Source organism: Solea solea, chromosome 19 (assembly GCF_958295425.1).
Source record: "Solea solea chromosome 19, fSolSol10.1, whole genome shotgun sequence".
In the NCBI taxonomy this organism is placed as follows: Eukaryota; Metazoa; Chordata; class Actinopteri; order Pleuronectiformes; family Soleidae; genus Solea; species Solea solea.
In genome coordinates, this window is record NC_081152.1 from 19,614,794 (window position 1) to 19,639,404 (window position 24,611).

Consider the following 24,611-nt stretch of genomic DNA (forward strand, 5'->3'; position numbering starts at 1 on the left):
TATCTCTTGTGTCCACTCGGTTATAGACTGTTAATCTGCTGTCCTAGTCTGCCCTCTTGTGGACACTGTTTTGTTTGAAGACGTGAGCCTGAGTTATTTTTCTGTTTCTTCTTTTTTTTTCCTTTTAAAGGTACAGTTTTGTCTTGTTTTTGAAGTTTGGATGCATGAGTTATCAACACAGAACCAGAACCAGAACCAGCCTGAAACATAGAAGTTCTTCAAAAACAGGATTGAACCACTTAACAAACACATCTACTTCGGCTTAAGTCCACGAGATCATGGCATTGTTTCAAGAAATGTCTTCATACACATGAAGTCCACCCCAAACAACTGTAAACACTGTAGTTCATATGCCAGGCCTGTATGTGGCGCTGTAACACAGCTACAGAAATACACCAAAATGGATGAGGAGATGTGGAGCTTGCAGTCTGTCGTACAAACTCCAAACACAAGAAGAAGAAGAAGATGACGACAACTGGTTACGACGTTATAGCTTTTACCAAAATCGTATGACGGTTGTTTACAAAGTAAAAGGGCAAGGGTCACATTATGAGTTTTTGTCTTTCTGGGACCAGTTTTACAAAAATGGTGTTTTTGGGCCCCCAAAAAACGTTGTTTCTGGGAGGACAAAAGGCCAATGTTTGTGGATTCTTCTAAACACACTCTCCTGCACCAAAGTCCCCAGGGAAAGTCGGTGTATTTGCACACTCTTAGGTGTCAACAACAATAATGCTGTCCTCACTCTGGTTGCTTGACCACATTTCTGAGTCTCATCAGTGGACAAAAAAAAACCCCAATGTGAATATGAATCAGATGTTTTTATTTTAGTGTGAATTTGTCTTTGCTAAAAATCCTTTGTCTGGATTGACCAAAATGCAAACTTCTGTGTTTGTTAGCTTATTTTTGGGAGGATTAGGGGGCGTGGCACAGATGGCGGCGGGGGGCGGGGGGGTTGTGCCTCCTGCAAAACTTGTCTTTCATGAATGTCAGCCAGAAAAACCCACAGCTGCGTGCGTTCCAATGATCGTGCTGGCTTCCTTGAATATGTTGAACAGTACATTTTTGTTTTGCTCCGTGAGGTTCCCATACCACTAAAAGGTCTATAAAAATAAAAGCACCTGTCAGTGTCTTGTCCACATTAAAAATATTATTGTTGAAAATACAGTCTCTGCAGGTCATGGGCAAAGACTGTAGCCAAGGAAAGGAAAGACATGGAGTGTAAGACGGTGTTGGAGAACTGTATATAAAAACGTGTCACCTGTGGTAAGAATATGGACAGAAAAGGTACAGAGTAATAAAGAGAACAGAAAACAGCAGTGTAAAATGTTTTTTTTGTGGTTGGTTGGTGGTGTTTGTATGGCAGGTACTTTTATGGTGACTGCTGAATACATGGTGCATTCCATTTAATGGAAGTCGGAACTGGGAGTGAAAAATAGTACATACAGTACACATAACATTTATTTATTTTACACTTTTTATTTTACTTTTTTTTATAGTGTTTATGACAAAATAATGATTTATGTAAATAAACGATTGATGTAAGTTTGGTCGAGTTTAATAATTAAAAAAAAAGAATGCTAACGTATCTTGGGCTAGCAACGCTGTACATGGCACATTTAAACAGCGTAGAAACACGTCCACTGATAAAATGGTACCGTAAAATATTCTATAAGAATTATTTACTGAGAAAATAAACAAGGTAGAAATGGCTTTTGAGACTTTCCGACATCCGACTCTTGCCCGGACCAATATGGTGTTGTCTCCGCGTCCTTATCGAGTTTATTTTGAAAACCTGAGACCGGATACGACCACCGGTTGTCATGTGATTAGCTCACGGATGTGATCGGTTTGTCTCCTGAGCAGCAGCTAAAATAAACCGACTCAAGAGAGAGTCCGTGTGGGGTTTTATCGCGGAGGGAAACCTTCATCTTCACACGTTTGTCCCGGAGGAAATGTTTCAGTAGGACACGTTTATTTTCTGGTACGTGTCAACACATTTGCATGTTTCTGTTTGGGTTCCGTTAGCCGCGCTGCTAACAACCGGAAGTCGCGACATTGCAGATGTCGTTTAGCGTTAGCGCCTCACAGATCACGATAATAACGTCCTGTAACATCCAAATAATCCGACATTTTATCCACATCTGTTCGCTCAGGTGACTTCTGTTGCAGCGCAGTGTCAAAATGAACTGTGTCTCGTGTTCATTTGACACGTTTTTAACATTAAACGTCAAGGTGACGGACGAGCTGTTGATGTTTTCATCACATGAGCGATTATTTTCTGTTGTTGTGTCGACTCACTGATGCGGTGTGTGTATTTAATGGTATTCATGTATTCATATCCAGCCTCCATTCATCAAAAAATATCCACACTGACATTTTTCTTATCCAAATGACATTCATGGTCTAGAATTCACGATTTCTGGGCCAAATGACGTCACCTTTTCCTGTTGTTAATGGGGTTTGTCATAATAAATGTCTGAAATTCCTTTTTTAACTAACATTCACTTCTGACTATTTCAATTACACGGGAATTGAAGATACTGTAGATTGAACTGGAATTATGACCTGTCAGAATTAAAGGTCCCAGTGCATACAATACAATTTTAGGGATGACACTTATCATGATAGTGATATCACAGACTTGATTATCAACCGATCTACTGATATTAGTCTGATACAGTCATTTTAGACCATTTAAACCAGTGTTTCCCAAACTGGGGTTCTTGTACTCCCAGGGGTACACAAAGTGATATAAGGGGAATATGAAGAAATAACCTGTTGTTGTGGCTGTTCAAACTATTTTCAAATACATAATTCTCCAACTGTGTTACAAACATTATTCTGCCGTAATCAAAAACAACATGACTCAGCTAAAATGTTGTTGCTCATTTTTATTTACATTTATTACAGTCTGTGCAGAGTGAAACATGTGATATTCAGGATGTTTTGGATTGTATTTTTACATCTGATTTTGACCACTTAATCTGTATCGTGTTGGCTCATCCCTTCTACAATTTAGTAGTTTATTGGCCTTTTCTACACAGAAACAGAACTGTCCCAGCAATGTTTTATTCTTTATTCACGCCAGTTTTCCATAAGAATGGCAATGGCTGTGTCTGTGATGTCGAGCAGGATTAAGGGTCATAAATTAGAGAAGTGAGGCTATGAAATCGCTGTTTTCCCAAGATCATGTATTCGTTTTATACATTTGAAATAAATTACATTTTTTTTTTTTTGAATTGTCACAATAATATCGTGAAAGGCAGAATAATCTTGGATGTAAATGTTTATATTGTACCATTTCTAACACACTCATTCACTCCCACGTCATCGGAATTCTTCCTCTCTCTCTTTCTTTACAGACACGTCTCAATAATGTCGGGGAACAACCTGGTTTTACCCATAGTGCTGTGGGGCCGCACGGCTCCCACCCACTGCATCAGCAGTCTGCTGGTGATGGACGACTTCAGCACCATCATCACCGGCTGCCATGATGGACAGATCTGTCTGTGGGACATGACGCCAGAGCTGGAGGTACTGATGAAGACCATGGTGTTTTCTTCTGTCTCTTACTGGCTTTCTCTCATTAGTTGGTATATGCTGAGTCAGCATATCGCCAACCATTGCGTTCCCATTTTCCTTTGCTTATATTTCTTCTTTAACTTAATTTTCTTTCTTCTTTATGTTTTGTGGTTTATTTCATTCATTTATTCATTCATTCATTCATTCATTAATATTTATTCTATTTATTTATACTATTTAGGTATGTACTTTGAAATGTTATACATTTTGAGCATTTTTTTGCTCTTGAGAATTGGTTTGAATTATCATGACTTGTCCTGTCTTGGATTGTCTTCTTGTCTTGTTTTTGAATAGTCACGACTTATATTGAATTGTCACGTCTTTAATCATCATGACTTGTCTTGTCTTGAATTGTCTTGTCTCATCTCGGTATTCTTTCAGATTTGTCCCAGAGCCATGTTGTTTGGACACACGGCGTCCATCACGTGTCTCTCTAAAGCCAGCGCGTGCGGTGATAAGCAGTACATGGTCAGCGCGTCAGAGAGCGGGTGAGTCCACACACACTGCTGACTCTGAGGTCAGTCATTCATGTCCAACTCATGTCTTCTCATGTCTTCTCATGTCTCAGGGAGATGTGTTTATGGGATGTTAACGACGGACGCTGCATTGAGTTCACAAAGCTGGCCTGTGCTCACACTGGCATACAGGTGAGACTCACACCAGTGTCCTGTGAGCGTTTATAAGATAATACAAGCTGGGATTCAGCATGTCCTTTTTTGTCCTCCGTGGTTCCTCAGTTCTATCAGTTCACCATCGGCACACAAAGGGAGGGACGACTGCTCTGTAACGGCCATTACCCAGAAATCCTAGTGGTGGACGCGACCAGCCTGGAGGTCCTGTACTCGCTGGTGTCCAAGATCCTGCCCGACTGGATCAGCTCCATGAGCATCATCCGCTCCCACCGCACGCAAGGTGAGTGACGCAGGGACCGATATGCTGTTCGCGTGTTGTCATGGTAACTGACTGTTAATTTGCCGTGTGTGTGTGTGTTTGTTGGAGCAGAGGACACGGTGGTGGCGGTGTCAGTGACCGGGATTCTGAAGGTGTGGATCATCACAGCTGAGGTCAGCAAGATGCAGGTACACCGCCGTGTGTTTGAGAATCAACGTCGGACGTCAAAATAAAAGCTTGCGAAAGACGGCCTTTCTCACACAGTTAACCCTTTTCTTTTTCCTCATTTCTGATTTCGAACGATATCATCTTTACTTTACCACCTTGACCCCAGTGCAACATTTAATTCATGGCACATGAAATCTACGTGTGTGTGTGTGTGTGTGTGTGTGTGTGTGTGAGTGATGTTTAAATTTTTATTGAAAACAAATCATATTGACTCAAATTAAAAAGTGAAATCATTAATTAATGGTGCAGTGCTACGTCAGGAACTCCTTGTCTCATATTCTTCTTTTTAAAAGTACATTTGAAGGGTGATTAAACCTGCTCTATTGTCTTATTTTGGAAGAAATGCCAGGTAGTGGGCTGAGAGCGGAGGTAGAGAGCAGTGCAGGGGGGCGTGGTCTGGTAGTGAAATCTGATAGCGACAGCTCTGGCATTTAAAAAGGGGAGGAGGAGTCTGTGACAATGAGCCTCGCGCTGGTTGGACAAGAGGGTGACGGAGGAGTGGACTCATTGTGACTGCAGTAGCTGATGTTTGACCAGAGAGGGCAGTAGATTCAATAATACTTTACACTAAACTGAAGATTTGCACCTGGATCAGCAAAGAACGTGAACTATATACACAAATACACTGGTTTACACCTGAAAATAAGTGGTTTTAGGAGTTTAATTACACTTGAAATGAAATGAAATGAAATGAAATGAAATTAAATGAAATTAAATGTGGATATAATGTTACTCCTGTGTAGGACATGGACCCCGTGTTTGAAGAAGAGTCCAAACCCATCTACTGTCAGGGCTGCCAGAGCATTTCCTTCTGCACCTTCACTCAGAGCAGCCTGCTGGTCGTCTGCTCCAAGTACTGGAGGGTAAGAGACACCGAGCTCTGGAGATCTCACCTCGTGTCTTCATGAGTACGTGCACATCTCTGTTTGATCTTCTCTGTTTGTTTTCTTTAATTCATTAAATCAGGTGTTTGACGCGGGCGACTACTCGCTGCTCTGCTCGGTGCCCAGTGACACTGACCAGGTCTGGACCGGCGGAGAGTTCATCGCCGCAGACAAAGTCATCATCTGGACCGAGGACGGCTGCAGCTACATCTACAAGCTGCCCGCCAGGTAAACACCACGCCGTTCTCTGAGCTACACGATCGGTCAATGTTCTGTGTTTTACTGGTGATTTATGAATCGTCATGTCCTGAGATGAGTGATTTACTCTGTGTGTGTTTATTCCCCAGTTGTCTTCCTGCTAGTGAACATTTCCGCAGCGATGTTGGGAAAACCAAAGAGGGTTCGATCCCTCCTCTGGTGTACAGCATCGCCAGCCGCTCAGACAAACAGGTCAGTCTCGTCTGTGACGCTTTAAAACGTGAGCTGAGACTGAAACACGTGAGATCACATGACAGCAGACTCACCTGACTAACAAGTTCACCCAAAAAACAAAATGTTATTTTTCTTGATAGAAACTGAAGTCTCTGTCACACATAATTCCATAGATAAAATCGGTGTTTTAAGCTCACAGAGCCACAGCAGCTGCTGGTCCACTGCTGCCTCGTGTGGTCATTTTGGGTCATTGAGGTAAACCTGAATGTTTTTCTTTAAACACAGAAGTCACAAAATAACACATTTGAACTCACTGATGGAGGCAGAAGTGGATCAACAACTGCTGTGTGGCTGTGATGTAAAATCACTGATTTTCTCTATGGGGTTTGGTGCAGGAGACTGAGAGGTTTTTAAACTTCACTTTTGTGTTAGTAAAGTTTGTCAAACCATGAAAGTAGAAAAGTGTCTTCTTTTTCCCAGTTGCTGACATAATTGTTATTGTTATTTTTGTGCCTCCAGCTCTTAATCTGTCCTCCGGTGACTCGGTTCTTCTTCGGCCGTCGGGAGCCGTTTCACAAACTGCTGATTCAGGGAGACTCGTCAGGTCGACTGTCGCTGTGGAGCATCCCAGAATCTTCACCTCTGCAGCTGCCGTCCATCCCTGCTGCTCCTGCTGCTGCTCCTGCTGCTGCTGGTGAGGTCACCGCTGTCTGTGGTCATGGGATTATTTCTTTTCACCCTCATAATCTGAACATAATAATCTTGTTTTCTTGAGGAAATTCTTTAAAATTAAATTAAAACAAATTCAAACCTGTACAATGATCTAAAAAACATGTATAAAAAGAATAAATATGTATGGGTAATAAGAGCTATTGAGGCATTGTCGGTGAAATTGTGACACCTAGTGGCCAATATATGTCATGACAAACAAATCTTAGTTTTTTTTAATGATTTTAATATTGTGAAAAATAACAAAATCACGTTTTTAACTTCAAATCTATTTAAATTTTTGCCTAAGTCAAATTTAATTTCTTTTCGACAACCACAGAGTTTCACGTGTTTCAAAATACAAACTGCAACCAAGTTATTTTCATGATTAATTCATCGGTTAAACTATATTTCTGATTAATCAAGTAGTTGTTTGATTAAATTAAATTAAATTAAATTAAATTAAATTAAATTAAATTAAATTAAAATGTAAAAAATTATGTTGATACACATTTTATGAACTTATTATATATAATATTTCCATTTGCCCACAGATTTAAAACATATTATAAAGTTTCTAAGAAGAAAAATGCTTCATTTTATTGTTGGCCAATATCGATTATTTAAAAAACGCCAAATATTGACTCTAATTCCACAATTCATGCACAAAAACCTAATTTAACTATCATTAAAGTTGTGATTTCAGTTGTGTTGACTGTGTGTGTGTGTGTGTGTGTGTGTGTGTGTGTGTGTGTGTGTGTGTGTGTGTGCAGAGCTGCCGGCGTCGACCACCGTCAGCCTCCAGGAGGCGTTTGATAAACTCACCCCAGTGTCTGCTGGAATCATCGACCAGCTCAGTGTTCTGCCCGGCAAAGAAGAACCAGTCAAGGTCATTTTTACGTATTTAACCATTTATTTGTCACGTTTCTCTCTCTCTCTGTTCCACATAAACAAACACTGTGTGTGTCTGTGTCTGCGTGTGTGTCTGTGTGTGTGTGTCCATGTGTGTGTCCATGTGTGTGTGTCCACAGGTGACGGCCAGCGTCTACATCCCCTCTCAAGGTCGTCTGGTGTGCGGCAGAGAAGACGGCAGCATCATCCTGGTTCCTGCCACGCAGACCGCCATCGTTCAGCTGCTGCAGGGAGAGCACATGCTCCGCAGAGGTGAGAGACGTTACCTCACTCCTACACCATGACTCGGCACTTTTTTACCTGGCACACACACACACACACACACACACAGTCCACTCACTTAAACTCAAGGAAACTCAAATTATTACTTTTTATAGTGACGGTGCCGTGTGATTATAGATTATGCCACTAGGGGGCACTGTGCTGTACTGTGCTGTACTGTGCTGTACTGTACTGTATAATAGTGTTTTACACGCTGTCTTTTTAAAAATGGTGAGCAGTAGTGACACTGTGTGAGTATTGTAGCCACATCTGCAGCACATGATGTATTTTTATTGGTAAATGAAGAATTTCCAAGAGTTGTCTGGTTTTGTTTGTGTTAATTAAAACACATACACGTGACTCTCAGGTAAAATTCTGCACATTTTCTTTGTCTCCCACGACCCATTTGTGGGCCCTGACCCAGTTTTTGGGAACCACTGCTGTATAGTGCAACAGAATTTTATCAAAAAACAATTTTTCCTGGGGCTCTGTGGTGTTGTGCACTTCCAGAGTAAATATGAAGAGATTCAAAGGTCGTGGGTTTGAGTCACACTAAAGTCCAGCTTTGTGGACAAAAAGACTTGTCTTCTGTGCAAGACCATGGTGCGGTGGTGTGCTGAGCGTTGTGTGTCCTCCTGTCCTCTGAGCGTTGTGGGTCCTCCTGTCGTTTCCCTCTGTCCTCTCTGAGCGTCTTGTGTCCCTCTGTCCTCTCTGAGCTTGGTGTGTCCTCTCTGAGCGTCTTGTGTCCCTCTGTCCTCTCTCTGAGTGTGGTCTGTCCCTCTGTCCTCTCTGAGCATGGTGTGTCCCTTTGTCCTCTCTCTAAGCGTGGTGTGTCCCTCTGTCCTCTCTGAGCGTGGTGTGTCCTCCTGTCATGTCCCTCTGTCCTCTCTGAGCATTGTGTGTCCCTCTGTCCTCTCTCTGAGCATGGTGTGTCACTCTGTCCTCTCTGAGCCTGGTGTGTCCCTCTGTCCTCTCTGAGCATGGTATGTCCCTCTGTCCTCTCTGAGCATGGTGTGTCCCTCTGTCCTCTCTCTGAGCATGGTGTGTCCCTCTGTCCTCTCTGAGCCTGGTGTGTCCCTCTGTTCTCTCTGAGCGTGGTGTGTCCCTCTGTCCTCTCTGAGCCTGGTGTGTCCCTCTGTTCTCTCTGAGCATGGTGTGTCCCTCTGTCCTCTCTGAGCCTGGTGTGTCCCTCTGTTCTCTCTGAGCGTGGTGTGTCCCTCTGTTCTCTCTGAGCATGGTGTGTCCCTCTGTCCTCTCTGAGCCTGGTGTGTCCCTCTGTTCTCTCTGAGCGTGTTGTGTCCCTCTGTTCTCTCTGAGCGTGGTGTGTCCCTCTGTCCTCTCTGAGTGTGGTGTGTCCCTCTGTCCTCTGAGCGTGGTGTGTCCCTCTGTCCTCTCTGAGCCTGGTGTGTCCCTCTGTCCTCTCTCTAAGCGTGGTGTGTCCCTCTGTCCTCTCTCTAAGCGTGGTGTGTCCCTCTGTCCTCTCTCTGAGCCTGGTGTGTCCCTCTGTCCTCTCTGAGCCTGGTGTGTCCCTCTGTCCTCTCTGAGCCTGGTGTGTCCCTCTGTCCTCTCTGAGCCTGGTGTGTCCCTCTGTCCTCTCTGAGCCTGGTGTGTCCCTCTGTTCTCTCTGAGCGTGGTGTGTCCCTCTGTCCTCTCTGAGCCTGGTGTGTCCCTCTGTCCTCTCTGAGCCTGGTGTGTCCCTCTGTCCTCTCTGAGCCTGGTGTGTCCCTGTGTCCCTCTGTCCTCTCTGAGCCTGGTGTGTCCCTCTGTCCTCTCTCTAAGCGTGGTGTGTCCCTCTGTCCCCTGCAGGCTGGCCGCCTCACCGTACGCTGCGCGGTCACAGGAACAAAGTGACGTGCGTCTTGTATCCGTACCAGATCTCCCCGCGCTACGACCAGCGCTCGCTGGTGTCCGGCGGTGTGGACTTCTCCGTCATCGTCTGGGACATCTTCACCGGCGAGATGAAGCACATCTTCTGTGTGCACGGAGGGGAGATCACTCAGCTCATCATCCCGCCGGAGAACTGCAGCGTGAGTTTCCCTCGGTTTGTCTTCAGTCTCCCAGCTGACGTCAGAGTGTCTCGTAAACGTCCCGCCGTGTCCTCCTCAGACTCGCGTGCAGCACTGCGTCTGCTCGGTGGCCAGCGATCACTCGGTCGGGCTGCTGAGCCTCAGAGAGAGGAAGTGCATCATGCTGGCGTCGCGCCACCTCTTCCCCATCCAGGTCATCAAGTGGCGTCCGGCCGACGACTACCTGGTGGTGGGATGTTCTGACGGCTCCGTGTACGTGTGGCAGATGGACACAGGTGAGACAGAAGCCTCCTCTCTTCTCTTTGGTTGGTTCTGTTACTTATGGAAAAAAACAAACTCTGAACTCTATTTTGAAAGGTCACAGCAGGAAAATCACAGATGTAAATGAGTAGAGAAGAACTTTATTGTCCACCAACATAAAATCAGGACAGAGTCATAAAAACAACACAGTTAAAATAAGATGAGAGGAAATATAACGTCTTTCAGCAGTGCTGTCGCTAAATACACCAGACTCCTCTGTTAACTATAAAATATTCACATTTTTGAACGTTTCCTGTGTTAAATGTTGGAGTTTAACAGCATGTTTTTAAAGGAAGACGCCAGTGATGACGTTCTCTGACCAATCAGACACCGACCGTCTGTCCACGTCACGCTTTAGTATCGTCTCGGCTCACTTTCGACCAAAAAAACCAGGAACCGGGTCAAAAAAAAAACTGTACTGGAACTGTGTAGTGGGAAAAATGAGGGTCCTCACTATGACTGAAGCACAAACGTGTGTGTGTGTGTGTGGAGACAGAGGAGAAAGAGAGCCGTGGTCTATTACATGTCAAACGCCTGACTTCACACACACCTTCCTTAATTTCACACTTAGCCACCCTGCAATCTCACAGCACTACAGCTTATTCACTCTCTCACACACACACACACACACACACGTATAATGGTGCCACTTCTCCTCTCTGCACTGATGTGCTCCTAATGATGTCTGTGTAAGAAATGCCGCCGCACGGCTTCTCTCTGTCTCTCTCTCTCTCTCTCTCTCTGTCTCTCTCTCTCTCCCTCTCCCTCTCCCTCTCTCTCCCTCTCCCTCTCTCTCTCTCTCTCTCTGTGAAGAACGTCTGCAGTCAGAGAGCCGTCGCTCTGTCTGTGACCTGAATCATATTCCACAGATAATAGATGATGAAGCCGAGCGTCCAGACACTGTGAGCCGGGGATTGTGTCAGAGGAGGGAGAGAGGGAGAGAGGGAGAGAGGGAGAGAGTTTACCAGATGTATATAAAGTGGGGAGTGATGAGAGAAGATTGATAGACACACACAGACAGATGAAGCTGGTGTGTGTCTGCTCACACTGTGGAATATAATCATCTACACGGTGCATCACGGCGTTGGTGTTTGTCACGTTTAAGAAGCTGCAGAAGCTCTGAGTTATGATGCATTCCAGGCTGCAGCTAAACATTATTTTCTCAATTAAGTTCAATAAGTTGTCGTTTGGTCCATAAAATGTCAGAGAACGTTGATCTGTGTTCATAATGATGTCGTCTTTTAGCTTTAATGATTTCTTTGTGCATGTGGAGCAAACAAACCATCAAATATTCACATTTAAGAAGCTGAAAAATCTGAAAAACACTCTAACAAAATAGTTAGTTATTAAACAAATAATCTAATTTCGTTCCAAAAAATAACATTTAAAGCTGTAGTTTCTGTTTTAAATCAGAGGTTTAAAACACTCAAATCTGTATAATGTTATTTAAATTGTTTGCTTTTCTTCACAAAAATGGCAAAGTCGTACAGAATTAAGAGTCTTTTTTTGACTGCTGAGTTATTTTAACCAACACATCCCTTAAATTTGCCATTTTTGTACGATATTGAGTCGTTTAGAAGAAAAAAGTAGTGATGAAACAGGTTTTGCCTGATGACATATTAATAAAAAACACATTATTCCATCACAATATTGATATTTATGATGATATTTTTGCAGAATTTCAAAGTAAAAGTCTTTGTTTTGATGTAGAATGATGTATAGTTCACTTATTTAAATAAAATCAAATATTAAGTCAATAATAACACGTAGACAAGTTTAATTAAACACAAAACAAGCTTATATGTAACATAACTTTGAGTGTAATACATTTAAAAATGTGATAATTATAAAAACATCTTCACACCTAATCAATAAAACGTGGAAAATAATCACCGGATTAATCCTGTATGAGTTGTAGCCCTTTAATCTTATTTAAAATTCTTGTTTTCACATCATAAAGGTTGACTAAAATTGATCAAAATGTAAGATTAAGTTTGATTTCAGGCCATTTTATCGCAATAATACTTAGAATCGACATAAATGTGACATTATAATTATTGGATTTACATTTTTCACCATTTTCTGATTCTGAATAACAAACTTATTGAAGAGAAACAATCAGCAGAGAAATGGATAATGAAAAAACCTTTTCTTTGCATTTGCAGGCGCACTGGACCGCTGCGTGATGGGTATAACGGCGGTGGAGATCCTGAACGCCTGTGACGAGCTGGCGCCGGCCACCGTGGACGCTCTGAGTCACTCGGCTGTGAACCTGAAGCAGGCGATGACTCGCCGCAGCCTGGCGGCGCTGAAGAACATGGCCCAGCACAAGCTGCAGACGCTCGCCACCAACCTGCTCGCTGCCGACAACGCCGACAAGGTACGCACAGTGTTTACTTTACGTTTGTGTCACTTCGTAACTTTGAAAATCCCCCGCACACTTCCACACCAAAGTCCATGGAGAAAATCAGCGATTTTAGCTCATGGTGACACAGGAGCTGCAGGTCAACCGCTGCCTCGTTTCCTAACTTTATGTCACTGACGTAAACCAGAACGAAGGATTTCAAGCACAGAACACATAAAATAACACATTTGAACTTAAAGATGGAGGCAGCAGTGGTTTACCAACTCCTGTGTGCCGTGACATTAAAATGACTGATTTTCTCTATAGGGTTTGGTGCAGGGGAGAGTGAGCGCTTCACAGAGCGACACAAATTCCCGTTTCCTGACGTCTGTGAAGTTCAGATGTCTCCTGATCTTCCCTAGTTTTGTTTATCTGTCTCTCTCACACACACACACACACACACCCACACACACACACACACACACACACACACACCCACACACACACACACACACACACGAGTTCTGTTGGTCAGATTGCCGCCAAAGTCACAGTCCAATTAAAATACTGCTGGAGACAAACGAAAGGTCAACACTACTGTGTGTGTGTGTGTGTGTGAGACAGAGACCACTGGTGTCTCAGAGGGAAGCATGAACTATCTTAAATGTCAAAAAGGTGCAGTGTGTGGTTTTTTCCTCCTCCTCTGAGCTCGACTGTCCAGAGCAGCTCAGGTATAAGTGGGGAAAGTTTTCACGATCCCCCCCCGAGGGTGTGTGTGTGTGTGTGTGTGTTTGTGTGTGTGTGTGTGTCATGGGACCCCTTTCTGAGAAGCTCTGGTCTATTTGACTTAAAATAGAAACATAAAATTTACAAAATAAACGTGACGTTTTGTTGAAGAAGAGCTGAAACAAGTGATCGTGACCGTTCACTCCTCAGGGAAAATGTTTTCTTAGTGTTTTAATTCAAGTGAGAAGTAGAAGCTTGCTTGCAAACCAGTGGAGGCGCCCCCTGGTGGACACTCAAAATACAGTTTTCGGACACTTCCACATTGTCTTCTATCCTTAGATCAGGGGGCTGTCAAACATACTGCCCGGGGGCCAGAACCGGCCCGCCAGAGGCTCCAATCCGGCCCACAGGACGAATTGTTAAAATTTCACACTTCGATTACAATCTAAACGTAATGTCAAATGCAATATTTTTCACTTCCAGATACCTGTGACTAAATGTTTGTGCCTTTATAGATCCAGTGTGCTGTGTAAATAGTACATTTAGGCATGATATTGTTGAAATTGCACTTATATTTCTCAAGAAATTTACAATGTTTTGTAAAAATATCCTTCAGTAAATGTAACACAAAGGAGACAAAACAAAGGAGTTCTTGTTGTTCATAGGTTATAATGCTATTATTTTACTATTTTTACTGGTCCGGCCCACTTGTCAAATTGTGCTGTATGTGGCCCCTGAACAAAAATGAGTTTGACACCCCTGCCTTAGATAGAGAGGAGGAGTCAAGACAGAGCCGTAACTACAAGTCCTTTTCCTGACGTCTCTTGTGCTTTTTATCTGCTTGTAGTCCCTCCCACTTGTACCCGGCCCCCTTTTTTGTCCAGATTAGGGCGACTTTGTCTATTACTATGTTCAGTTTGTGATATTTCTTGAAAAAGTGCGGTCTCACAGTGAACTCTGGAAACCAGATTATTGTGGTTTCCAGAGTCTGTGTTTGAGTAAGCCCCGCCCACCCGGGGGCGTCCCAGCACAGAAAACAAATACCATGAATAATTTAGCGTCATTTAGTTCAGCTGCTACACTTTGACTTTTAAAGTTTTACAGTGATCCATTTAGCTCGTCCTTCTCCTCCACCACCGCGTAACCTGTGTGTGTGTGTGTGTGTGTGTGTGTGTGTGTGTGTGTGTGTGTGTGTGTTGTCTTCCCTTCCGTCCGTCCTCTGTGTTTTCAGATTTATCGTAGGCGTCTCTCGGGCTCTTCCTTCCATCAGTGTCCGTAATCACAGCTCTTTTCAGAAACACATCAGCGCTGTTCTCCTCTCCTCTGTCGTTTCTCATATCTGCTCAAATTATGGGTCAAAACCACCCACTATCCCTGATGACTGTGTGTGTGTTTGTGTGTGTGTGTGTGTGTGTGTGTGTATTCTCCCCTGCGGGGTGTAATGGCAGATAATGACCATAAAATGTCAGACCATCAACCCGAGCATTACACGCAGCCAGCTGCAGGTCTCCATCCCTGTGTGTTTACACCTGGTGTGCGTGTTTGTTTGTCTCTCTCTGTGACTTTGACTCCGTCCTCTGCTCGTTATGCTACATATTTGTGTCCTGATGGAAAATAAAACATGATTTGGGCCATAAATCTAATATTTTACCGTTTTATTCGTTTCTTTTATATAATAATTGAACAAAACGCGTTCAGAGATTAGTCAATAATCAGTTTCAGCTTCACTTTCCTTGTAAATGTAAAAAAAATAGCTGAAAGTGATTAATTGATCGATTGGTTACTTGATTTATCGTCAACTATAGCATTTGTGTGATTTCAGCCTCTTAAATGTGAACATGTTGTGATTTCTTTGCTCCTCTGTGACAGTGAACTGAATATATTTGGTTTGTTTAACATGTTTACATCATTTTATGACATTTAGTAGATCAATCAGTAATCAGTAGTTAATGAGAGTTGAAGCTCTACATTAACATTAACGTGTAGTAGTAAGTGAATTGTCGTCTGTAGTAGTATTTGTTCTTCCTGTGTGTGTGTGTGTGTGTGTGTGTGTGTGTGTGTAATATTGCTGTTTGCCTTTAGATGGCAGTGTTGATCCAGCAAAACCGCTTCATCTTTTCTATTTAGGACACAGTGTGACTTCCATTCATTTAAACAGACTAAACAAAGCCTTACCACTAACCTTAACCATCACCAGTTAACTTTAACCATAACTACAATTCATCAGGACCAGGTTTTGGTCTCTATGAGGATTGGTCCTGACATGGTCAGTGTTTATGACTGGAAAAAAAAAAGGTCCTAAAGAGGCAACAAATATAAGAACCCTATCTGTGACAGTTCATGCCCAGTGATAATCTTAATCTATAACCACAATTCAAATTTTACTCTTAATCTGAACCAAAGCCTCAGAAACTGAGGTTCTACCTCATTGGGACCAGGTTTTGGCCCCTCAATAGGACCACTGGTCTTGGATAAAAATCAGTGTCTATGGTATGCCAGGAAAGGTCCTAAAGAGGTGTGACAAAAAGTAGAACACACCCACACACCCACACCCCCCCCCACCAGCCACAGCCCCCCAGGGAAGACTTTCCTGTCAAAGCTGGGATGCTGTTCCTCTCTCTCTGCCCCAGCTGCAGGTGTATTGTGTCTCTTCGTCAGTCAGGAGTCTCCATGGATCATAGCTCTCTCTCTCTCTCTCTCTCTCTCTCTCTCTCTCTCTCTCTCTCTCTCTCTCTCTCTCTCTCTCTCTATCTAGATATCTATCTCTCTATCCATCTATCTATCTATCTCTCTCTCTCTGTCTCTCTCTCTCTCTCTTGCTCTCTCTCTCTCTCTCTCTCTGTCCCTCTGTCTCTCTCTCTCACTCTGTCAGGGTTTATCTCGTTGATCTTTACCTGATCTGAAACGTTAAAAACAGTTTCCAGAACCATAAAAGTGCAACACAACAAAACAACATGTCAATGATCGTTAAGTGTTTCCAGGTCGAGGCGGTAACGTCTTCCGTAGTGAAATCAACATCATATTCTTCATACTAGTGTCGCTTGCAGATGTGCAAAATACATACATAGAAATTAGAAAAATAATATCTGTAGAAAAAAAACAATAGATGGACACTAGATGGCGCCAAGTGCTCACTAGAGCTGTGTGCTGTGAGTATATCGCAATATGATTTCACAATATCATGATAATATCGTATTGTGACTTAATAATCGTGATACCATTGTATCGTGACTTAAATATCGTAATAATATCTTATTGCATGTGACTTAAATATTGTGATAATTTCGTATCATGACTTAAATATCGTAATTATATCGTATCATATGACTTAAATATCATAATATTGTATCGTGACTTAAATATCGTGATAATATCGTATCATGACTTAAATATTGTAATGTTATCGTATCATATGTGACTTAAATATCATAATATCGTATTGTGACTTAAATATCCGAATGATATCGTATCATATGTGACTTAAATATCATAATATCGTATTGTGACTTAAATATTGTGATAATATCATATCATGACTTAAATATCTTAATGATATTGTGTCATGTGACTTAAATATCGTGATAACGTATCATGACTTAAATATCGTAATGATATTGTGTCATATGTGACTTAAATATCGTGATAACGTACCATGACTTAAATATTGTGATAATTTCGTTTCATGACTTAAATATCGTGATTATCGTATCATGACTTAAATATCGTAATGATATTGTATCGTGACTTAAATATCATAATATCGTATCGTGACTTAAATATCGTGATAATATCGTATCATGACTTAAATATCGTAATGATATTGTGTCATACGTGACTTAAATATCGTGATAATATCATATCATGACTTAAATATCGTAATGATATTGTGTCATGTGACTTAAATATCGTGATAATGTATCATGACTTAAATATCGTAATGATATTGTGTCATATGTGACTTAAATATCGTGATAACGTACCATGACTTAAATATCGTGATAATTTCGTTTCATGACTTAAATATCGTGATTATCGTATCATGACTTAAATATCTTAATGATATTGTATCGTGACTTAAATATCATAATATCGTATCGTGACTTAAATATCGTGATAATATCGTATCATGACTTAAATATCGTAATGATATTGTGTCATATGTGACTTAAATATCGTGATAATATTGTATCATTGTATATCTTTCTCTCTCTCTCTCCAGGGCAACCTGCCAAAATACTCCCACAATGCCCTGGTGGTGCAGTCGATGAAGACCAACCTGACGGACCCGGACATGCACGTGCTGTTCTTCGACGTGGAGGCAGTGATCATCCAGCTGCTGACGGAGGAAGCCCAGAGACCCAACCCCATGCTGGTGTCTCCAGAGTCGCTGCAGAAGAGTCAGGCCGGGGCCGACAAGGGCGGCTCGTTCCTCGCCAACAAGATCTTCAAACAGGTCACAACCATGAAGACAAAATGGCTGACAAAGATGGGTGAACGTCTGCGTCTAATTTCCATATTTTAAAATTGTCCAGGTGAAGGAGACCATGAAGGAGACCATAAAGGAGCACCTGCTGGACGAGGACGAGGAGGAGGAGGAGGAGATGAGGCGGCGCGAGGAGAAGTCCAAGTCTCTGAGTCTGCTGGAGTACAACCTGACCATGGACACGGCCAAGCTCTTCATGTCCTGCCTGCACGCCTGGGGCCTCAACCAGCAGCTGGACGGCATCTGCCTGGAGCGACTGGGCATGCTCCGACCACACTGTCCCATCTCTTTTGGCCTGATCTCCAGAGGAGGTCACATGTCCCTCATGCTGCCCACCTTCAAGGTACCTGAACTTTTGTTTTAATCACAATAAAGAAAAAAATTATGTCATGAGGACGTTTGAGAGCCGTGAAAACACAGACCAATGGGCTTAAAAGCAGCTTTAATCCATTAATATGTTCAGAATGAGTGAATGTTTCTTTTTATATGGTATTTAATTTTATGTTATTGAGTCCTATACCTTCTTTTTTTTGTAGTACTTGTACAATGCCATACAAAGTTTATCGATCTAAGGTCTGGCTTGTAAAAATGAGTGACATCTAGTGGTAAGACCGCAAATTGTGTCAAACAAAGTCACAATTTGCTCCCTTTCCCAAGTGTGTGGAGGACGTATGGTGGCCTTCACAGACCACTAATGGACGTCTTTGACTTTTATTTGCTTCGTAAACGTTTAATTTCTGAATGCGAAACTTCTGGTTTGTCTGCACGGGCTTCTGTAGAAACATGACGGCACAAGATGGCGGCCTCAGTAAAGCTAGGCCCTTGCCTATAGCAAAGCATTTTTTTGATTTGAAATGATTATAGGTTAAGCACTTTACATCTACATGTATATATTTATTATTCTTATTGTTTTTGCTCCGACAGCCACCAGATTCCACTGTACTTGTACAATGACAATAAAAATCTACACCAAGGTCCAGCGTGTAAGAATTAGTGACATCTAGTGGCGAGACTGAAAATTGTGACCAACAGACATCTCATTTGTTCCACCCTCACTTTCCCAAGTGTCGGGGAACTACGGTGGCCCTCAAAGACCAGAAAAGGACGTATTTCACTTTTTAAATGTACACTCGTACACAGGGTACTGTAGAAACACGGCAGCACAAAATGGCCGCCTCTGTAGGCCAAGAAAACTCAAACGTTTTATATTTTTATGAGTAACACACACATCATTTTTCCCAGGAGTCCTTGCTGTACCAGTTGTCCCTGGCGACGGGCCGTAAGCTGACTCTGTCAGAAATCGTGGGGAAGGGGACGTATGGCGTGTCCAGGGCCGTCACCACGCAACACCTGCTGTCCGTCATCTCGCTGGCCAACACGCTGATGGGCATGACCAACGCCACGTTCGTCGGGGAGCACATGAAGAAAGCACCGGCCAGGTAACAAACAAACAAACTGTACACAAAGTATTTTCTCTGTAGTTATGTCCACACTTGAACAGTAGAACTTTATTCAGGAGTGGCACTTTTTGTTTTTTGTGACATCTAGTGGACATGGGATGAACTGTAATTAAACTAGGGCTTCGTAAATGTGAATATTTACTGGTTTCTCTGCTCCGTATGACGAAGAAACGATTAAAACTGAATCGTTTTTTGGTTTGTGGAGAAAACAAGACATTTGATGGACTAATTAATGGAGAAAATCACCGGCAGATTAATCGATTATGAAAGTAATCGTTAGTTGCAGCCCTAAATTAAACAACATTTAGCTCTGGAGGACCAGGATTGGTGTGAGAAGGTTTGGCATCCACCTCGAGATCAGTGGACTTGTGTTTTCAGAATTGTGCCCGAAAAAAAAAAAGGGGGTCATGAACTTTTCTAAGAACTTGTGCTGGTCTAAAAAAGAGATGACAAAGTCATAGAGTCTGCAAACAAAAGACCAGATGATGGATAACAAAGAAAAAAGCGAGCCTGAAATAGTCAAATGTGATAATCCAGCTCTAGGATTAGATTTCGTGCTGAACCTTTAACGGTAAAATCTGGATTCAGTGGGCGGAGAAACCACAGAACCTGATCCATCATCAGTGATTCACCAGAAAAACAAACTAACAAGCTAAAGAAAACACAAAAACCAGGGGCTGAATTCAGAGCAGAGAAACATGGCCGACGTTCATATACACAGTGATTTCAGCAGTGTGTATGTGTGTGTGGGGAGCTGATTGTTTAGTCTGTCTGAGCTCTCATTGTGAAAGATTTAACACAGAGGTCGAGGTCCTGCTCCTGTAACACCAACACATCATTTCAACATTTCGTCAACCATGCACACAAACACCCTGCAGAGAGAGAGAGACACACAGACAGACACACACAGACAGACACAGACAGTCAGTCATTGCATCGTTCCTGCAGGAAACTGACGTATGTGCCACTTGCTCCACTCCCACACCAAACTCCATTGTTTTTAGTTTGCAGGCACACAGCAGTTGTTGATCCACTGCTGCCTCCAGCACCAAGTACAAATGTCTTACTTTGTCACGTCAGTGTTTGAAATCCTTTGTTTGAATTTACCTCGGTGACACAAACTTGCCAAATAAAGCAGCTGTAGCACAGCAGCTCCTGTGTCGCTGTGAGCTAAAAATGATGATTTTCTCCATGGGCTTTGGTGCAGGGGAGTGCGAGAGGGTTACAGAGTCACAAAAACTGAATTTTTACAGGTAGAAAAGGCCGTCTATTGGTGCGTGTCTCCTTATCTATGGCCTACTTCAGTGGTTCTCAAACTTAAGTACCACCAAAGGAAATGTGTGTACAACTGGTGGAACCATGGGAACAATATTTTAGAAAATGGACGTCATGCAAGATCTGAAACTTGCGATTGAGACCATTAACTTCTCAGGAAAATGTTAACTGACATTATAACTCAAACCGGTGGAGTCGCCCCCTAAAGGCCGTTCAGGAGAATACAGGCTTAGACACTTCCACGTTAGCTTCACTTTCAGGATTTGGGTGAATGTGTTTGTTAAGAATAAGAATAAAACACGGCAGAGTCTCGAGCTGACGTGGCAGCAGCGTGAAAGTAAGCAAACAGAGGAAGTTCTCTCTTTTCTTACTTTCTCCTCCTCTGTGTGTTCACGTCTGAGCTGCTTTTATTAAACCCAAACACTGATCTTCTCTCCAAACCTCAGCTCTGAGAACCAGCCACTGTGAATATTTGAAGGTGTTTGGGCTTTCTTTCTTTCTTTCTTTCTTTTCACGCACCCACTCTTACATTTATGACAGTGTTGGAAAAAGTTAAAAAAATATCTCCATCCCTCGGCAACAACAACAAAACTCCAGACTGAGAACTCATTCTCACTCCTGAAAACATGTAGAACTTTCCAAAAAAAAACCAACCTGGCTTTTATCGATTAATCGGGATCATTATGTGTCAGTTTTGCAGTTTGAGGTTAATCCCCAACAAAATGTCATAACTTGAACACATTTGTGAACACAACAATTTCATTCATTTTCTAGCTCAGTTTTGCTGTAATCTGAGTCTAAACCAACAAACATTAATAAACTCAGCCGTGAGTTTCAGATTAAATACAGAAGAAGCCTGAAGGTCACGTATAATAATCTGCGCACATCCTAAATAAACACACATTTCACATTAATTCAACTAATTTATCTTTATAAATAGTCTTTTTTTTTTACCTATAAACTTTGAATTTAAATTACGAAACTAGAGTGAGTTTGACCGAAATTGATGGATTTAGATTTTATTTTAGATAAAAAAAACACATTTTACACATGCAGATACAGAGAGAGCAGCAGCAGCAGTCAGATACAATCGCGAGCTGCATCGACCAATCACACACACTGGATTTATTTAGCCTGATAAAGTCTGATATCTAATATAATTCACATAATGGTGTCGTGGATTCTGAGGATTAAGATTGGATTCAGAAAATAATGTAATCAATTAATCACTTCGGTTTCTGTGACGAAATATAAAACCAAATATTTTATCAATGATTGCATTTACGAAATCACATCTTTCCACCCCAACGACGACCTAATTTGCAGTGTATGGCAGCAGCAGCAGCAGCAGCAACTATTTCAGTCTGTAGACTTTGTAGAAGTAAAGACCTTTTTACGAGGCTTCTTGAATGCATCTTGAAGCTTCTCCGTTAAGCTCAACACACTGTTAATGCCCCTGCAAAAATGATGACATTTACCATCTTGTTAACTGCTCAACACACAGTGAGCCCTGCATTAATCTGACCAGGGTCCTGAGCACGAATGCCTGTGTTGTTTTCCTTCAGATTATCATTTTTGAGGAGGTTAACGAGCATTAAAACTCTTGAAACTCTGCACGGCGATCAGGAGTGGTGAAAAGGGCCATGTTGGAATAATGCCCGAAACCTGTGTATTGCTCAAGGGCTCTATAGCGCCTCCCCTAAGGGGAAACGTGGGTGGAGCAACTCAAAAATAAGTTGCCCCAAATTTCATGAAACTTGGTGGGAACGCGTTACAGCCCAAGACAAACAAAAAAGTCCATTGGCACCACGGCCTCAACTCAATAGGATGTCGGCCATTTGGCGAATTTGGTGTCCATCTTGGCCATTACGCTTCGTACGCTTCGTTTATCGTAGCGACATAAAAACTGCGACAATTTGATCTCAACTGAAAGAGCTACAGCGGCAGTGCGACACGGAGTTTCTCAAGAGGTCGTCCGATGACACGACTGTGACACCAACACAAAATATGAACTCGTTATCCGGAAATAGAAATTTTCTATCACATTTTATAGTTTAAACTTTGTACATTAGTACAAGCGTCTGTCCGTCTGTTACTCACACATCTGGCATATCAACAGTCTCCCGTGGACTCACTGAGGACACACACACACACACACACACACACACACACACACACACAGGAGGGATATCGTTAGAAATCCAAAGTGTTTGTTGTTAAATGTGAAGCTTTTTCATGTCATTCTCTGTGATACTGTGTGTGTTTCTTTGTGTTTTTCAACCACAAAGACTCTGTGTGTGTGTGTGGTTGTCGCTGTTTCTTTGTGTGTGTTACAGTGAAAGGCTGTGAGAGCAGGTGTGTGTGTGTGTGTGTGTGTGTGTGTGTGTGTGTGTGTGTGTGGGGGGGGATACATGCAGGTGCACATGTTCTTGTGTTCTCTTTCCTGAATGGATCTCACTGCCTCATCTGTGTCACATAAAAGGTGTTTGTGTGCGTTTGTGTGTGTGTCTTTTACACCAATACATTGTGTGTGTGTGTGTGTGAAATGTCCACTACATTCCAGGACTTTATCACATTTTTTTCCAGCTTATTTTGCAAAATGATTCCTTTTATCAAAACGTCTTTTAATGTGAAAGTTTGAAAGTTCTTCTTCATCTTCACTCCCTGACCTCGTTTTTTTGAATTTACGAGTACTTACTGTAGTACAGCGGCGTGGCATGGCAAGAGATGCGTTTCCACGGCAACCGTGATCGATCATGCCATTGATTGTTGTATTGGAAATGTTTGTGTGTGTCTCTGGAAGTCGGAGACGCCTCCAGTCTGTTTCAGTCTCTGCTTTGTGTCCTCAGCCCAAAATTCAATACGCTGGAGCCTGAGAGACACACGCACGCACACGCACACGCACACACGCACGCACACACAAACACACACGCGTGCGCGCACACACACACACACACACACACACACAGATATTCTATCTGCTGGTTTCAAGAAACTGGAATAAAAAATGTTTGGGTGAAGACTGAAGAGTGTGTTTCTTTGGATTGTGTGTGTGTGTGAGAGTGTGTGTCCTGGCCCTCCATCTCTCCTCCCTCCCTCCTTTAATATTTCATGCCTCCTCTCTCTGTGATCCTCCTCCAGGCCTCCCAGACCAGGAGGAACCCCGGAGTCTCCTCGCAGGACGCCGGCTGTCCCGCCCCAGCCCTCCTGCCCGGCGCTACAGGCCCAGATCAAACAAGGTAACTACAAAAGGAGGGGCGCTCACTTCACACTTCCCCAGGGCCTGCAGGCAGGCGGGCGGGTGGGAAGGTTAGTGGTGGTGGTTGGGTGGGGGTTTGATAATGGAGCCCACCGGCAATAAAACCCACAGAGTTATAGAAAACCCCTCACAGCGTGAAGCTGCTGCTGTTTCCTCGGTCAGCGGCTCTTTACACGACGACTCGTGTCCGACCTGGAGCGGCAACCATTCATCGATTATTGATCAACTGTTTTGTCTTTTTTAAAGAATTAAAACCAGTCTCTCTAGTTTTTCAGCTTCTTACATGAAGTATTTTCTGGTATCTTTGCTCCATTTAACATAGAAATCATTAAAACAATCAGTTTTAGTTTGTGGACAAAAAAATAAGACATTTGAGAACATCATTGTGCCGGGTTTGAGAAACACTGAGCGACATGTCATGAAAAATTAAATTAGAATTAGGAATGTCAGTCGTTTAGTAGCCAGAGAATGAATAAAATATTTATTTGGCCAAAGTTTGCCACATTCTAATCAACTGGTTGCAAATGGACAAAAATTTACAGAGTTTTCAAGTTGTGAGTGGTGCTGAGGAAGGGATGAAGACAAGGGGAAGGGATGAAGACAAGGGGAAGGGATGAAGACAAGTGAAGTGGGCGAAACAGACGCTGAGAAATAAAGTAAAGGTTCTGAAAAAGAAGTTCAGTCTTTGACAGCAGACAGAAACTTGCTCCAGGTCACTGTCGGCGACATTTTTAACCAGCCGTCACCATCTGCCTATACCACACACACACACACACACACACACACACACACACACACACACACACACGTCTGCACAGCGTTTTTTGTGAGGACACTGC

General features: G+C 42.6%; 1 protein-coding gene across 3 annotated transcripts in view; it reads left to right on the forward strand.

Annotated features, from left to right (window-relative positions):
- Window positions 1-1,817: 1,817 nt before the first annotated feature.
- LOC131445912 (WD repeat-containing protein 7) overlaps window positions 1,818-24,611 on the forward strand; it is a 79,216-nt gene continuing 56,422 nt past the window's right edge. For 2 of the 3 annotated variants that reach the window (XM_058616667.1, XM_058616670.1), the window contains exons 1-19: window positions 1,818-1,981; window positions 3,363-3,534; window positions 3,964-4,070; window positions 4,151-4,229; window positions 4,320-4,494; window positions 4,585-4,661; window positions 5,445-5,564; window positions 5,668-5,813; window positions 5,933-6,035; window positions 6,537-6,711; window positions 7,499-7,614; window positions 7,757-7,889; window positions 9,705-9,925; window positions 10,005-10,200; window positions 12,391-12,605; window positions 17,515-17,748; window positions 17,828-18,121; window positions 19,021-19,217; window positions 23,655-23,752. In XM_058616667.1, coding sequence (XP_058472650.1) covers window positions 3,376-3,534; window positions 3,964-4,070; window positions 4,151-4,229; window positions 4,320-4,494; window positions 4,585-4,661; window positions 5,445-5,564; window positions 5,668-5,813; window positions 5,933-6,035; window positions 6,537-6,711; window positions 7,499-7,614; window positions 7,757-7,889; window positions 9,705-9,925; window positions 10,005-10,200; window positions 12,391-12,605; window positions 17,515-17,748; window positions 17,828-18,121; window positions 19,021-19,217; window positions 23,655-23,752 — 2,845 coding nt within the window. In that variant the 5' untranslated portion in view covers window positions 1,818-1,981; window positions 3,363-3,375. The remainder of the gene's footprint in view (window positions 1,982-3,362; window positions 3,535-3,963; window positions 4,071-4,150; window positions 4,230-4,319; window positions 4,495-4,584; window positions 4,662-5,444; window positions 5,565-5,667; window positions 5,814-5,932; window positions 6,036-6,536; window positions 6,712-7,498; window positions 7,615-7,756; window positions 7,890-9,704; window positions 9,926-10,004; window positions 10,201-12,390; window positions 12,606-17,514; window positions 17,749-17,827; window positions 18,122-19,020; window positions 19,218-23,654; window positions 23,753-24,611) is intronic. The other variant, XM_058616669.1, reaches the window with a different exon arrangement.